Below are 15991 nucleotides of genomic sequence, written 5' to 3'. Positions count from 1 at the left end.
CAAGAAACTTGAGGTATTGATTGGCACGCATACAGGGAGGTAGCGATTTGTTTTTACTGAGACACCATTTGAATTCCAAGTATGAGGATCCTTGGACAAATTATTTTGGCCATCAAAAAAGGGCCCAGCCTGATTCAATTAACTTTGTGTCGTATGTCGCTAGTTAGCCAGTAGCTAATGCTCTGCCTTGGTCAGCTTTGTGATGGTCAGCCTAGATAACCTAAACAAAAAGTCAATTTTATTACATCCTTATCACAGTTGACTATGAATAGTCATTTGTCAGATGGAATATACCGTTAAGGAAATTACCTATTATAATAAATGCTGTTGCTCATTAATCATGTGCTCTTTTGATATTTAAGAAGTTCTTGTATTTTTTTTAATTTGCACTTGCAGTCCATCTTGTAGGTCTTTCATTAGATATATTCTTACGATGCTCTTTGTATTCTCTCCAACTGGTTTTTAGCTTTACTTAATGTCTAATGTGCTTCTTTCATGACAATGTTGTATCTAATGCTTAAGGGTACACCTGTGCAAATTCTGTCTGTATTTTGGTATGTGTAGCAATGTTTCTAATTTGATTTTTACCATCATTTTGCAGGTAAAATGACTGGAAAATGCTGCTAAGTGTGGTATTGCCAAGTAATTTTGTGTAAGTATATAATAAGATGTGTACTAGTCAAGCATTTTTAATATTATATCCATTGTTTTTGGTTCTATAATATTCTGATGTTTATAGTGCAATATCTTCCTTGTTTATGACTATAAATCTAAGTAGTTCTGTATAATAGCAAACTGGATTGCACATTGATTTCTATCCTGATGGTAATAGAAATTTCTCAACAGGAGTAACTACTAGAGATTATCGACAATGAAGGTCGACAGAAGCAAGTTAAAGAAAACACCTACGGAAGCTGTGAGTATTCTTAATACTTTGTCTCTGATCCTTTTTAGCCTATTGGTAATTTAGTAATATTGACACATCTCAGTTAAGTGAATTAATTTATAAATCTTGACCCTGCTAATACACATGAGAGAAATACTGTGGGTCTGTGGGTTTCCCTCTACTCTGCATTAACAGAGGAAATGCAAATTTAAACATCTCATCATATAATACTATGATAAGGAAAGAAGAATAGGTGGTCTGTTAGCTCTTGCTTCACTAACCATTTTGTTTTATTTCTGAACCTATAGCCTGCAGACTGCAGGATACTTATAGAGAAGCTCAAGGCATGCAGTGATGAGCAACTGCTGGTTGAACTCCAGCACATCAAGACCTGGAATATTGGCAAGGTAAGCTTTGAAATAAGAACATGTTAATCGATCTCCATTCTAATGCCACTGCTCAGCTATTATTTGATATGTTTTGATTCTGTTTCTAGTCTTAGTTTGCACTGAGGCCTGAAACAGTGATACATTTTCTGCTATTTAACAGTCGTGTTGTGGATTGACTCTTGCCCACTTGGATGCTTTAATTACTTTCTAATTTACTGCAATTTTCTTTATTTAGAGCATTCTGAATTTTTATATTCTGCCTCAGCTCCATCTGAAAACCAAAAAGAACTGATATTAAAGTCAATATTAATACCCCTTAATACAAACATATTGAGAGTTTGTGGTCATTTACATCAGTTTAACTTAAAGGTATAAATGCCACAAACTTGATAGCTACTTGCTATCATCCATGTCACTCATATAGACAAAGCATTTCTCCATGTATTTGACAAGAATAGAGAAGTTTGGGTGATTAGCCTCTACTTGATCGACTGAAAATTCGATTGTATGTCTTCAACAGTGTGAGCTTTACCACTGGGTGGATCTGTTGGATCGCTTTGATGGCATTTTGTGCGATGCAGGCCAGACAGTGGAGAACATGTCATGGCTGCTGGTGTGTGACCGTCCAGACAACGGACAGCTCAAAGCTCTGCTTCTCGCAGTGCTCAACTTCACAGCCCTACTCATTGAGTATAGCTTCTCGAGGCACCTCTACAGCTCCATAGAGGTATGCTTGAACATGGGGCACTGTCGATCATTTCTCTGATATACCGGACTGTATGTATGTCACAAAGGAATGTGTGAAGCAGCTAATTAACTTCTCTTTTATCTATCACCCCTCTTTACAGCACTTAACCACCTTGTTAGCCTCATGTGACATGCAAGTGGTCCTGTCTGTGCTGAACCTGCTCTATGTGTTCAGTAAACGTTCCAACTACATCACAAGACTGGGATCTGACAAAAGGACACCTCTACTGGCCCGTCTGCAACACCTAGCTGAGGTCTAGTGAATACTATTGTTGTTCTATTGCCATCATTCCAACTGTCCCTCAAGTGAAAGAGCTTTATTGTTAAGTTGTTTTGTTCTCTTCTGTAGAGCTGGGGAGGAAAGGAGAATGGCTTTGGTTTGGCTGAGTGCTGCAGGGATCTACCTATGGGGGTAAGAATTTTACTGAATGATGTTCAATGACTCTTTACTAGCTACCAAGAGCTGTGGGACTATTAGTTTTATGTTTATTGTAGTAGAAGTTATAGCAGTATATTTAAACTGTTTACTTTGAGCTTTTTATGTTTTTATTTAGAGATAGGACAGTGGATAGAGTCAGAAATCTGGGCGAGAGAGAGTGCGGAATGGTAAAGAGGAAAGGAGCCACAGGTTGGATTCAAACTGGGGTTGCCAGCTTGAAGGACTATAGCCTCTGTACATGGGGCGCAAGCACTAACCACTAGGCTACTGGTGTCCTCTAGTAGCAGTATTTTGATGCGTAAAAGGGAACCAGGCCCATATGGACTTACGAAACAGACAAGAGCAACAACATAATAAGAGCAAAAACCATTTATCCTCCAAACCTGTCATACCTGTGTAATTGATGTCTCATTTGACAGTATTATTTGTAAAGTTTATAAATATAAACAGAAGCAACCAGTGGCCGAGTGGTCACTGCACTAGTCTAGTCCTCGAAGCAGGCAGCCCGGTTTCAAATCTGACCTGCAGCTACTTTTTGGCATGTCATTTCCCACTCTGTCTCCCCAATTTCCGACTCTTATCAACTATCCTGTCTCTCCAAATAAGGCAGAAAAAGCCCCTAAAATAATTATTAGATAAAACCCATAAACAGTATAATTATATAAATAGTATATAATTTTTTAATTATCTGTCCCTACCATGCTGCCTTCTTTGGAGCAGAAGTACCCTCCTAGTGCCACCACACTGCACTTTGAGTTTTATGCAGAGCCAGGTCCTGAGGTCAAAGTAGAGAGAAAGGTACAGTCAAACATTTATTTTATGCAATCATTCTGGTATAAATACATTGTATATCCGTGTCTATGGCTGTTTTTGACATCTGTTTTTCCCCTCCAGACAAGTAGTAACACACTACACTATATTCACATCGAGCAGCTTGACAAGGTAATGTGGATTTTTTGTATTTTACGGTAGATATTTAATATTGATATGTGGTCGTTTTCAGCATACACATGCTGTTCTTTGACTGTCAGATTTCAGAGAGCCCATCTGAGATCATGGAGTCGCTGACAGTGATGTACAACATCCCTAAAGACAAGCAAACCCTGCTGTTCACACATATTCGACTGGCCCATGGTTTCTCAAACCACAAGAAGAGGTTGCAGGCTGTGCAGGCCCGACTACATGCAATTTCTATACTGGGTTAGTAGATGCTTTTTATCGAAGATAAGATGTGAAAGAGTTTTCTGTTTGTTTGTTTTTTTATGTCTAACTTTTTTTTCTTTGCAGTGTATTCAAATGCACTCCAAGAGTCAGCCAACAGTATTCTGTACAACGGCTTGATAGAGGAGCTGGTGGATGTGTTACAGATCACAGACAAACAGCTTGTGGTAAGACAGTTGTGTCATAACACTAAATGTCTATCCTGCAGAAGCACTATTACTTACTTAACAAAATGTTTTTGGACAATTTTGTTCTTTAGGATATCAAGGCAGCCTCTCTGCGCACTTTAACTTCGATTGTCCATCTGGAGAGGACGCCCAAGCTTTCAAACATCATCGACTGCACCGGCACTGCCTCCTACCATGGCTTTTTGCCTGTGTTGGTCCGAAACTGTATTCAAGCAATGATTGGTGAGAATGGGTCCATTTATTTGCTAACTTGAAGTGGGATTCTAAAAAGAAAAGGAAATTAAAGCCTCTCTTCTTTTCAACTTTTAAATTACATTTTCTAGATCCTCTGATGGAACCATACCCACACCAGTTTGCCACTGCACTCTTCTCATTCCTCTACCACTTGGCCAGCTACGATGCTGGAGGCGAAGCCCTAGTCTCCTGTGGCATGATGGAAGCCCTCCTGAAGGTATATCCCGACTCTGCTAAAAAACGATGATGGATTACCAAATTTAAGGCTTTACTTTTAATACCTTTCATTTTATAGGTGATTAAGTTTCTGGGGGATGAGCAGGACCAGATCACCTTTGTGACACGAGCAGTGCGGGTTGTGGACCTCATCACCAACCTTGACATGGCTGCCTTTCAATCCCATAGCGGCCTTTCCATTTTCATCTGCAGGCTAGAGGTTGGTTATGCACTTTATATTTTTTGTTTTTGTCGTCAGAGTCAGACACTTTTGCTCTAGACTAAGCCATTCTTCTCTCTTTTCTGTTGTCAATTACTTTGTATTTGTAGCATGAGGTGGACCTGTCGAGGAAAGAGTGCCCTTTTGTCATTAAGCCAAAGATTCAGAGGCCCAGTGCAGCAGTGGAGTCAGAAGACATGGACACAGACATGGAGAGTAAGTCACTTAGGATAGACTAATAAAAAGTATTAATCTAATCAAAGTAATATCAACAAGTCAATTGTTTTTTATCTGACTGGTTCATTTTCAATTTAATGTCTTGCCACAGTGTCAGAAGTTGCCATGGAAAGCAGCCCTGGACCCTCAACATCTTCTGGCTCCAGACCAGAGGCGGAGCAACGAGGACAGAGCAACACTCCTAACGCGCCTCGTGCTGGTATGTACAGCAGACACACAGCAGATGAACAAACTATGTCAGGATTTTAATCCATTATTGAAATGACAATGTCTCCCCCTAGGTGTGCAGTGTATCCCCCAGCGGGCAGCTCTGTTAAAGTCAATGCTAAATTTCTTGAAGAAAGCCATCCAGGACCCTGCCTTTTCTGATGGTATCCGCCATGGTGAGTCGTTAGCATTCTCTTGGCTGTTCTATAAAACAAACTCTGGATGCAGGATTATATTAAAATTTTGTTCTCACTATAAGAATATATATGCTAAATAGTCATTATTAGTTTCTTCAAAATTAATGTGTATTTATGGAACTGTTTGATGTTAATGTGTGTATGTGCACCCTTTTCACTTTATAGTAATGGACGGGTCCTTGCCTACCTCACTCAAGCACATCATTAGTAATGCAGAATACTATGGCCCTTCACTGTTTCTTTTAGGTGAGTTCAAAATAGTCATTGAAGATAAAGTCTTCCAAATTGTCTGATCTAATTGAATTTACCGTACTTCATGTCGTAGTTTTTGAACACAATAAACTTTATTTTTATTGATTTAATATGGTGTTGAATATTTTGTCATTGTTTTGCTGTTTGTTTCTTGGATTATGATTTTTTTTATTTTTTTTCCTTCCTGCCCTTGTCTCTGCCTTTTGGGCTTTTAGCGACAGAGGTTGTGACAGTGTTCGTGTTCCAGGAGCCATCCCTGCTCTCCTCCTTACAGGATAATGGTCTCACTGATGTCATGCTGCATGCCCTTCTAATCAAAGATGTGAGTTTCCAGCATAGCTATTGTTTTTTGTTTTTTTTAATCTTTGCTTGTGCTGTGACTGTTAAACTTGGCTTTTAAATGAATGTCCAAACACAACTGGACTCAAGATAAATTGCTGTTCGCACCTTTGTTTATAGTGTATGTATAAGTTGTCCAATTTGTTCAGCTTTTGTTACTGCCTGCATCACTTTAATTTGAAGGTCAAAGAGCCAATCTATTGCCAGACATGGGCTAGATTTCTTTAGCTGGGGCTAGTTAGAAAAAAAAAAGTGGTTCAGTTGCACTCCATCAATGTACATCAGCACTGTTCTCCTTTTTTTTTTTTTTTTTTTTTTTTTTTTGTTACTGTTGGAGCAACATAGAACATATTTCATTTTTTCTTGCTTCCAGGTACCTGCTACCCGTGAGGTGTTGGGTTCCCTACCCAACGTGTTTAGTGCCCTGTGCTTGAATGCAAGAGGCCTGCACTCCTTTGTTCAGTGCCAGCCCTTCGAGCGCCTCTTCAAAGTGCTTTTGTCTCCTGACTACCTGCCTGCCATGCGACGGCGTCGCAGTTCTGACCCACTGGGTGAGTTTAACTATATGTGCAATGTAAGTAAGATCTTCCCCTGTGGAACCTTCTTAAGTGAATGACATATTCTGTATTTGATTTAAGGTGATACTGCTTCCAACCTAGGCAGTGCTGTGGATGAGCTCATGAGGCACCAGCCCACTTTGAAGACCGATGCTACTACTGCCATTATCAAGGTAGTCTACCTAGATTTTCATGTAGTTGCTCTTTCAAACGTCTCCTCATGAATTGACAGGATAATGAATGCTGTATTCATATTATAGCTACTGGAGGAGATCTGCAACCTAGGTCGAGCCCCTGAGTACATCTGTCAGAAACCATCCATCCAGAAAGCAGACGGCACTGTGGCAGTGCCACCAGCACGCTCCAGCCATGCTGCTGAAGAAGCTTCCAGTGAGGATGAAGAAGAAGAAGAGGCCCTCCACACTTTCAGCCAGCAACAGGGGGAACCAGAGAGCAACAGACAGTCAGTTCCACTTGAACTGTATGACGCTGAGTTTATAACACAATAGAATAGGACAATAAGTCATCATAGACTTTTATTTTTCAAATCATCAACAAGAATTCAAATATTTGAGCTCGTACTTGTCATTTGATGATTTTTTGTTTTTGCAGGGTGGTGGGCACTGAGGAGCGGATACCCATTCCTCTAATGGATTATATTCTGAATGTGGTGAGTTATAATTTTGACAGTTTCAGAAGTGATTTGTCTATATTGTGAAACACTTAAAGCTCAAAAGTGCTGATTACTTCTGTCCCAGTACATATGTTTATTGTCAATGCATATGTTTTCTAGATGAAGTTTGTGGAATCTATACTTAGCAACAACACAACAGACGACCATTGTCAAGAGTTTGTGAACCAGAAAGGACTGCTGCCTCTGGTTTCTATTCTGGGCCTTCCCAACTTGCCCATAGATTTTCCCACTTCTGCTGCCTGCCAAGCTGTGGCTGGTGTCTGCAAGTCAATACTGGTGAGCACCAAAACAAATCAGATTTTTTGTGTGTGTATTATTTTCATTTATTAAGAAAGGTTTACATCAATAATGGTTTTAATGTTAAACTGCCTGATTTAGCTCATGAATAATTCACACTTTCTGAGCAACTTAATAATAAAAGGCTAAAGAAATATACGTTTTCTGAACTAATATTAAATTGCTTGTCCCTCTTAATCATTCTCCTTTAGACTCTCTCCCATGAGCCTAAGGTACTCCAGGAGGGCCTGTGCCAACTGGACAGTATCCTGACGTCTCTGGAGCCACTTCATCGACCAATTGAGGTGCCTGGTGGGTCTGTGCTTTTAAGAGAGCTGGCTAACGCAGGACACGTCACCGATGCCACGTTGTCAGCCCGAGCCACACCTCTGCTACACGCTCTAACTGCAGCACATGCCTACATCCTCATGTTTGTCCACACCTGCAGAGTAGGACAGGTAAATATGGATGTTGTTTCTTTGAAGATAGAATTGATGTCCTCTCATTGTATTTCAATTACCAAAATATAATGTCCACTAAGTTGGTCTATGTTTGCCTGATATGATTTTGATGAACATCAGTGATTGTTAAGAAGTTAAGGGAGTGAATACAGGGCATTACTTTATGTTGGTAGTCAAAGGTGTCCTCTGCAGTAATTCCTCCTGCGGCTCTCTGGAGCTATTTTTTGTGTTGTCCCAGAGACATGCATATCTCACAATGGTGATACACACTCCTTTTTTCCATAAATATATATGTAGGAACAATAATTTATTCCAAATAATTTAAGTAGTTGGACCTAAACAATGAAAACAATGTGTGTTGTAGGGCTGGGTATTTCCCACAACCCCACAATACGATACGTATCACGATACAGAAGCCACGATACGATACATATCACGATATACATTGATTTTGGATAATGATCATGTCCTACACAGAATTCACTACAACAGCTGTTTTTCATTGTTGAGAATAACAACAGAGGCATGAGGATCCTACAACTTAAAACACTTCAATTTGGGTACTCAAAGATCCTAAATACATTTAAATATTTGAATCCCAGAGCTATGGTGTTATTGTGAACTGCACCATAGGCCAGCTGTCTTTAAAACTGTCATCACAGCGATTCTGTAACATCTAAATCGATACACGTATTTGCAAGGAGCACATGACGATATATTGCCGTATTGATTTTTTGAGTACGGCCCTAGTGTGTTGTTGAGTAAACCAAACTTTCCTTTGTCTATAATGCCATAGGTAACCCCCTAAATTTAGAACAATCAAAAACATAATTGAAAAGTTGATCAGTGTTCAATAGCAAATTAAAGACATGGAACTGTAAACTTGTGATATAAACATTTGCAAATTACAGAAGTTTTGGTCAGCAGATTACCAAGAATGATGTTTGTTGTTTTAGTTGTGGAGGGGTTTCTCAGATTTGTGATGCTCATCACATGTTTCTATTATTTTCTTCAGAGTGAGATCAGAGCTATCTCCGTCAACCAGTGGGGCTCCCAGTTGGGTTTGAGTGTTCTTAACAAGCTCAGTCAGCTGTATTGCTCACTGGTGTGGGAGAGCACTGTGCTGCTGTCTCTTTGCACACCTAACAGGTAAATCCCTTATACCTTATTCTCATTATTCCAACTCTGTAGACTGCTTTAACCCTCTTACTACTCTTATCTGTGCCCAACAGTCTGCCTTCAGGTTGTGAGTTTGGCCAGGCAGATATGCAGAAACTGGTACCCAAAGAGGAGAAGCCATCAAGCAGCACTGCAGCAACAGCAGCCTCTAGCTCCAAGAAAACTGGTAATATTATGTTTTACATTTGTTTATTGAAATACACCGTGCACCTGGACCACCTTCCCCTGAATCCAATTTCTTCTTCCTTTATTCAGCAGAGTCTGAGGCAGTGTCTGTGGATTCATCTGCTGGTGGTCTTTTGGAAGGCATGGGTCTAGATGGAGACACCTTGGCTCCCATGGAGACAGACGAACCCACTGCAACTGACCCTAAGGCAAAGTCCAAACTCACCCCAGCAATGGCCACCCGCATTAAACAGATAAAACCGCTTCTCTCTGGTAAGTTAATTTCCATAAAACGTTTCAGTTTTAACATGTTTTGGACATAGTCTCAAATTGCCATGAGTTTATTGAGAAATGCATAACTATGGATTTCTTTTTAGCTTCATCTAGACTAGGTAGGGCTCTGGCTGAGCTCTTTGGCCTGCTGGTGAAGCTGTGTGTTGGCTCTCCAGTGCGCCAGCGCCGCTCACACCATGCCACAAGCACAGGCACTACTCCAACGCCTGCTGCTCGGGCCACTGCCTCTGCCCTCACAAAGCTCCTAACCAAGGGTCTGAGTTGGCAGCCCCCACCTTACACACCCACCCCTCGGTTCAGGTACGATCTTACTATCTCTACCATCACATGCCATTGTTAATATATGCATTGCTCAACATAAGTGATATGGATTGGGTTTTTTTTCTGACAGGCTGACTTTCTTCATCTGCTCTGTGGGCTTTACATCTCCCATGCTGTTTGATGAGAGGAAGTACCCATACCACCTCATGCTGCAAAAGTTTTTCTGCTCTGGGGGGCATGATGCCTTATTTGAGTGAGTTCCACACTTGGCAGTTAGACATCAGGAGCAAGAACCGTATTTGAACTTGAATCGTCATCCATATGTTTCTCATGAATATGTTAAACAGGTGATTTATTGCTTGTGTTGTGTTTGTGCAGGACATTTAACTGGGCCCTGTCAATGGGCGGGAAGGTGCCTGTGTCTGAGGGTCTAGAGCATACAGATTTACCAGATGGGACAGGGGAATTCCTGGATGCTTGGCTAATGCTGGTGGAGAAGATGGTGAACCCAAGCACTGTGCTGGACTCACCCCACTCACTGCCAGCTAAAATGCCTGGAGTCACCCCCACCATGCCTCAATTCAGCGCCCTACGGTTCCTCATAGTCACTCAAAAGGTCAGTTTCTGACTCATTCATGAGTCAGAAAGTGCCTTTATACAAAGCTTTTGGGTTTGTTTTTTAGACTTGGGAAACAAATTACAGGGATACATTCAAGTGGGGAAAAAGATGGGACACAATAAAAAAAATGCTCCTGCTCTCCTTAAAAAAGAAAATTGTATATTATGAATAACAGGGTTGGGAGAACCTTTCATGACCTCTTTTAAATTCTAAAATACCACAAGTCCTGTATATAAACAACAGAGCGGTATTAAGTTAATTTGGACTGCACATGGAGCTGCCAAGATTTAAGGTTTATGCCTTTTTTTTCTGACAAGGCAATAGGTTGCAGCATTTGTCATAAATGCATGTTGGCGGTTCTGTATTATAACGAACTCATTTTTTTAACCAGGCTGCATTCAGCTGCATCCGCAGCTTGTGGAATAGGAAGCCTCTGAAGGTGTATGGAGGTAGGATGGCTGAATCCATGCTGGCCATTCTCTGCCACATCCTTAGAGGGGAACCTGTAATACAGGAGCGCCTGGCTAAGGAGAGGGAGGGCACAGTGCGTCCAGAAGAAGAGGCGCCCCCCACCGGTCCTTTGGCACCTAGTGTTGCCCCTGGAGCATCAACTACAACTGGAGAGGCACCACCAGCAACTGGAACAACATCTGGAGGTCCAGCAGGTGGAACAGCTGAAGAGTCAACCAACTCGACCCCCCGCCGTGAGCCCCAGGTTAACCAGGCCCAGCTAACACAGGTATGTGCTAGAGCTGTTAAACAGTGTGGCCCCTTTCAATAAAGTTGTTCACTTTTTTTGCTCTCAGCAAAAATAATTTCTGGATTTTTCTATTGAATTGTTTGTGGGTTAAGGGTTATCTTTCTGCTTGCAAGTTGTAGTTTATTCCAGCAGCCCTCTAAGTATTTTAACTTTTGCTATAACTGTAATAAGTTTTCACAGCAAAAACTAACTGTATGATTATTTAGCTAGGTATCTAAGAAAGCAAAAAAAAAAAGGTTCTATATGTCATTGTTCCTTCCCCATATTCTGCATGCACTGAATGCTGGGCCACCGTTTGTTTTATAACAGGAAAGAGACAGAGGGAGAGAGAGGCATGAACAGGTCCGCCAGCAGCATCTCCAGCAGGTATAAGAGGCATCAGGGAAAAGGGAAGAAATTAAGGAAAAGTTGAGAGTATGAGAGCGAAAGGGATTGTGAAAGGTTGGCTAATTTGGACTGATTAAACAGGACAGGGGAGAGAAATTTCAACCAGGTTATTGGTAATGTTTCCTTTTTACGTAGATTATCAGGGTTGTGTTATGAAGGAAAAGGGTTTGATTGTGTCTTTGTAAGAGGGATTGGGGAGGTCAATGCATTGTTAATTGGAAAAAGAGTCCAGAACAGAAATAAGCAAGAGTGTCTAATTTTCTTCTTGTAGTCAAAAAGCTTTTTTGACTTTCCCTCGCCATTCATGACATCTTTGAGTTGTCATCTTCCTCATCATTACCTCTTTCATTTGATTTGCCCTTTGTTTATCGCAAAAACTCTGTTAACTTTTCTACAAATAACTTACCTTTTTATGTTGTGTTTAAGCTGATGGATATGGGCTTCTCAAGAGAGCATGCTATGGAGGCCCTACTAAACACCAGTACCATGGAGCAGGCCACTGAGTACCTACTTACACACCCTCCACCACTTCTTGGCGGAGCAGTAAGGGTAAGGATTCATAGACAGAGAATTATTTATTTCCTTTTTATGTAACTATCTTCTGGCATCTGACATTGTCTAAAAATCCCCTTTTTTGTATAGGACATGACTATGTCTGAAGAGGATCAGATGATGAGGGCCATCGCCATGTCACTTGGGCAAGAGGTCAGCATGGAGCAGCGCTCCGACTCACCTGAGGTGTGTCATTCTTACTGCCTAATTTGGAGTCAAGTTTATATATATAGATCACATTTAATATGACAAGCATAGATTCAATGTTCTTAAACAAGTAAAAAAAAAATATTGCTAAGTAAAAGAATGAGTAATAATCAAGCGGCAACCTCCGGTCTTGAAAAATTAAGCTAATGCGGAAGTGCAAAATCCTGCAGTTGGCTCCAGGAACACCGGTAGTCACATACAGACAACAGGCAAAAAAGCTGTTTTGACAGCATATTTAACATGTTTACAGCCTGGTACAAAAACACTAGATAGGTCTGATTAGTTATTGTCATCACTGGCACACACTGTCAAGGGGTGATTTAAAAGAAATAATATTAAAAAGGCTCCATTTACAATAGGTGTTTAGCTGTGCTGCTTTTAAAATTATTTGCATGTCTGCTTCAGGAAGCCGCACGCCGACGCGAGGAAGAGGACAGGAGAGCCAGGGAGCGGGCAGAGGAGGAGGAAGCCCGCTGCTTGGAGCGCTTCATGGAGGCTGAGCCGCTAGATCCTAAGGAGCTGCATACCTTCACTGACTCCATGCTGCCTGGCTGCTTCCACCTTCTGGACGAGCTGCCTGACACAGTCTACAGACTCTGTGACCTGCTGATGACTGCCATTAAGAGGAGTGGCGCGGAGTACAGGGATGAACTCCTTGGACAGGTTGTCCACCAGGTCAGTGAAGATGAGTTTGTTGCTTGCTTGCAGTCCGACACTTGTCACACCTAACATATCCTTAATGCAAATATGGCTTTGTATGCTATTTTGTGTTTTTGTAATTTGTCAATAATTCAATTTGAACATTAGAACCTTTCAAAACTGTGAACTTGTAATCATAAAAAGAAAATAAGCAGCACAGGATTATTGTATGAGTCTGACTGTGTCCATTTTACGTGTAGGTGTGGGACGCAGCAGACGTGCTGATCAGGGCAGCTGAGCCCCTGACTACCAGTGACACGAAGACAGTGTCTGAGTGGACCCGACAGATGGCCACTCTACCCCAGGCCTCCAAACTGGCAACAAGAATTCTACTGCTTACTTTGCTCTTTGAGGTACCAGAAACACACCAATCAAAAGTTTTATGAATAGTGGATAACGTCGCAGAAAATTTATTCTTGTACATGTTCATTTTTCACACCATTTTTTTTCTTTTACAAGGAACTGAAGCTCTTTGGTGCTAGAGTGGTGCAAAACAGTGGGATTCTCGAACTGCTCATTAAGCTGCTCGAAGTTGTGCAACCCTGTTTGCAGGCTGCTAAAGAGCAGAAAGACATACAAACACCTAAGTGAGTTTTGCATAGTCTTACAAAAGCATCCCATTTGCATTTGTCATTTTTTTTAAATCTAAAATGCCAATTTCTAAAAAATAAATATGCCTTTTTTTCTGCAGATGGATCACACCAGTTCTGTTGATCATTGACTTCTATGAGAAGATGGCAGTTTCCTCAAAGCGCAGGGAACAAATGAACAAGGTATTAAAACACATCCACATTTAAAGATTACAGTGTTTCCCACAGGAAATTCCCCAATTAGGTGGTAGCTGTTTTTATTAAACACAAAATAAAGACTAAGTTTACACTGTATTTACACAATTAGGCCGGCCTTATGTACACAAAATAAATGCAAAAAATACAAGCACAATATATATAATAATATATGAATAATAATACAAGCAGTTAGGTAAACCTGAACTCCCTTTTTATTTAGAAAGTGCTTTTAAAAATCTGAGTAAAACTATCTAATATGAAATCCTGCATCCAACAATAACAGTATTTGTTCCCAAACCACTGTTACTGCAAGTAACTGCCAGCTGATACCTCTATGACACAGACACCGCAAGATAAAGCTGAGAAAAGTTGTGTTTCCGCTGTTCACGTGTGGCCTTGAACCATGGGGATCTGATCCAAACATAGCATCCAACTGAAGTTGCTTTGGGATCTCACATAGAGATGCAGTAGGATCTTAAGCAGTTTGGTTCTTCATTCACAACGGTAGCTAAAGCAGTGGGTTAGAATTGAGGCGGCTTAAGTAACTATTTCAAGAGGCAAGTAACCTACTTAATTTTGTACACCAATTGAAATGCACAGGTATAGACTTTTTTTAGACTTCAGAATTTTCTGTGAGTACTGAGTCGTTGACAGATAAGAGTAGGAAGAATACAAAAAAACCCACAAGGACAAACATCACAAGAACTGCGTCACCATGGTATATTCTTCTAGTCGGCACACATAACGTCTTTCTTTCTCTATTTAACATTTGCTTCCTGGATTGAGCTGTGTCTAGATAAAAGATAAATATTTCTGCTACTTGCAAACTTACACTTAAAACATGCAATCCCATCAAACATGGTTGCATAAATATCACCCTGTCAAGTTTATTGCGCTTTAGTTTTTGTATTCTGTATTATGTGTTATTTTGACATCCCTTTATTGATATTTTTTTAATCATTGAATTTTGACTACTTTCAGTATCTGCAGCCCAACGGGAATAATTGGCGATGGTTCGATGATCGTTCAGGCCGTTGGTGCAGTTACAGCGCCTCAAACAACAGTACCATTGACTCAGCGTGGAGGGCTGGGGAGAGCAGTGTCCGCTTCACAGCTGGACGTAGGAGATACACCGTGCAGTTTAACACCATGGTGCAGGTACACAAGAACACTGAACCATCTTACTCTTCTTCCAGAGAATAACCCTAAACTTCATTTAATCTTTAATGTTATGGTGTGTTGTAGAATTCAACTTTATTGCTTTATTTGACTTAAAACCAATCTTTGGGACAGGTAAATGAAGAGACTGGAAACAGGAGGCCAGTGATGTTGACTGTCCAGAGAGTACCTCGCCTGCCAAAGCCTGCCAAGGCTGGCAGCATCACAGACACTGAGAGAGAAGAGGGAGAGAGAAACAAAGTGGAAGAAACTCATACTGACTTGGACTCGGTGGCTGCAGTCGAGATGAGTGCTCCAAAGGAGGATTCCAGCCAGCTGAAGGAGACCCCATCAGGTCCCTCATCTTGTGTGGATTCAGACCGCGCAGATATTGTTGTAGAGGGCCTGACTGAGGACATGACCACTGTTCTTATTCGTGCCTGTGTCAGCATGATTAGTGTTCCTGTGGACCCAGACACCCTCCATGCTACATTGCGTCTCTGTTTGCGCCTAACAAGGAACCACCACTATGCAATGATGTTTGCAGAGTTGAAGAGCACACGGATGATTCTGGGGCTGACCCAAAGCTCTGGCTTTAATGGCTTCACCCCACTGGTCACGCTGCTGTTCAGACACATCATAGAAGATCCAGCCACGCTGCGACACACCATGGAAAAGGTCAGTGTCTATTCCACTCATGTTTTAAAGAGAGCTTAGTATGTGAATACACTTTTAACTAGTTAAATTGCACTTTTAAATTTAATTTGGGAAAATATGGAAATTTATGAAAACGAAGTTCTGTTGATTCATTAAAAAACTTCATTAACAATCTGTTGCCAAAGGTGGTGAGGTCCGCAGTGACTAGTGGAGCAGGAAGTACCACCTCAGGAGTGGTGTCAGGCAGCCTTGGATCCAGAGAAATCAATTACATCCTTCGTGTCCTGGGCCCTGCCGCTTGCCGTAACCCTGAATGCTTTGCTGAAACAGCGAGCAATTGTGTCCGCATCGCTCTGCCTGCACCTCGGGGAGCCGGCACAGGTGAGTGTGCAAGCTGCTCTAGGGAGATGTTGTTAAGCATTGAGTAGATAGTTACAACTATTAAAAATGTGATCAAATTATTGAGCATTATAGTTGTCTTAATCTTTCTAACCTATGTGTAACC

General features: G+C 41.1%; 1 protein-coding gene across 5 annotated transcripts in view; it reads left to right on the top strand.

Annotated features, from left to right (window-relative positions):
- The first annotated feature begins 595 nt into the window (after nucleotides 1-595).
- huwe1 (HECT, UBA and WWE domain containing E3 ubiquitin protein ligase 1) overlaps nucleotides 596-15991 on the top strand; it is a 35056-nt gene continuing 19660 nt past the window's right edge. For 2 of the 5 annotated variants that reach the window (XM_065960896.1, XM_065960895.1), the window contains exons 1-40: nucleotides 596-652; nucleotides 847-916; nucleotides 1195-1293; nucleotides 1796-2002; nucleotides 2124-2276; nucleotides 2372-2434; nucleotides 3182-3259; nucleotides 3356-3403; nucleotides 3493-3661; nucleotides 3749-3849; nucleotides 3942-4092; nucleotides 4194-4321; nucleotides 4400-4540; nucleotides 4651-4756; nucleotides 4869-4976; nucleotides 5059-5160; nucleotides 5347-5427; nucleotides 5649-5755; nucleotides 6146-6323; nucleotides 6411-6502; nucleotides 6590-6792; nucleotides 6942-6999; nucleotides 7123-7299; nucleotides 7512-7757; nucleotides 8776-8909; nucleotides 8993-9105; nucleotides 9195-9377; nucleotides 9482-9698; nucleotides 9790-9912; nucleotides 10038-10275; nucleotides 10670-11017; nucleotides 11852-11974; nucleotides 12068-12163; nucleotides 12590-12859; nucleotides 13084-13236; nucleotides 13343-13470; nucleotides 13575-13656; nucleotides 14653-14829; nucleotides 14965-15507; nucleotides 15672-15867. In XM_065960896.1, coding sequence (XP_065816968.1) covers nucleotides 872-916; nucleotides 1195-1293; nucleotides 1796-2002; nucleotides 2124-2276; nucleotides 2372-2434; nucleotides 3182-3259; nucleotides 3356-3403; nucleotides 3493-3661; nucleotides 3749-3849; nucleotides 3942-4092; nucleotides 4194-4321; nucleotides 4400-4540; nucleotides 4651-4756; nucleotides 4869-4976; nucleotides 5059-5160; nucleotides 5347-5427; nucleotides 5649-5755; nucleotides 6146-6323; nucleotides 6411-6502; nucleotides 6590-6792; nucleotides 6942-6999; nucleotides 7123-7299; nucleotides 7512-7757; nucleotides 8776-8909; nucleotides 8993-9105; nucleotides 9195-9377; nucleotides 9482-9698; nucleotides 9790-9912; nucleotides 10038-10275; nucleotides 10670-11017; nucleotides 11852-11974; nucleotides 12068-12163; nucleotides 12590-12859; nucleotides 13084-13236; nucleotides 13343-13470; nucleotides 13575-13656; nucleotides 14653-14829; nucleotides 14965-15507; nucleotides 15672-15867 — 5965 coding nt within the window. In that variant the 5' untranslated portion in view covers nucleotides 596-652; nucleotides 847-871. Of the gene's footprint in view, nucleotides 653-846; nucleotides 917-1194; nucleotides 1294-1795; nucleotides 2003-2123; nucleotides 2277-2371; nucleotides 2435-3181; nucleotides 3260-3355; nucleotides 3404-3492; nucleotides 3662-3748; nucleotides 3850-3941; nucleotides 4093-4193; nucleotides 4322-4399; nucleotides 4541-4650; nucleotides 4757-4868; nucleotides 4977-5058; nucleotides 5161-5346; nucleotides 5428-5648; nucleotides 5756-6145; nucleotides 6324-6410; nucleotides 6503-6589; nucleotides 6811-6941; nucleotides 7000-7122; nucleotides 7300-7511; nucleotides 7758-8775; nucleotides 8910-8992; nucleotides 9106-9194; nucleotides 9378-9481; nucleotides 9699-9789; nucleotides 9913-10037; nucleotides 10276-10669; nucleotides 11018-11347; nucleotides 11405-11851; nucleotides 11975-12067; nucleotides 12164-12589; nucleotides 12860-13083; nucleotides 13237-13342; nucleotides 13471-13574; nucleotides 13657-14652; nucleotides 14830-14964; nucleotides 15508-15671; nucleotides 15868-15991 lie in introns of all 5 variants that reach the window. The other 3 variants (XM_065960894.1, XM_065960898.1, XM_065960897.1) reach the window with 3 other exon arrangements.

The sequence above is a fragment of the Labrus bergylta genome, chromosome 12 (assembly GCF_963930695.1).
Source record: "Labrus bergylta chromosome 12, fLabBer1.1, whole genome shotgun sequence".
NCBI classification, from domain to species: domain Eukaryota; kingdom Metazoa; phylum Chordata; class Actinopteri; order Labriformes; family Labridae; genus Labrus; species Labrus bergylta.
The sequence above is the reverse complement of the archived record's forward strand: the minus strand, read 5'-3'. Positions and strand labels throughout refer to the sequence as shown.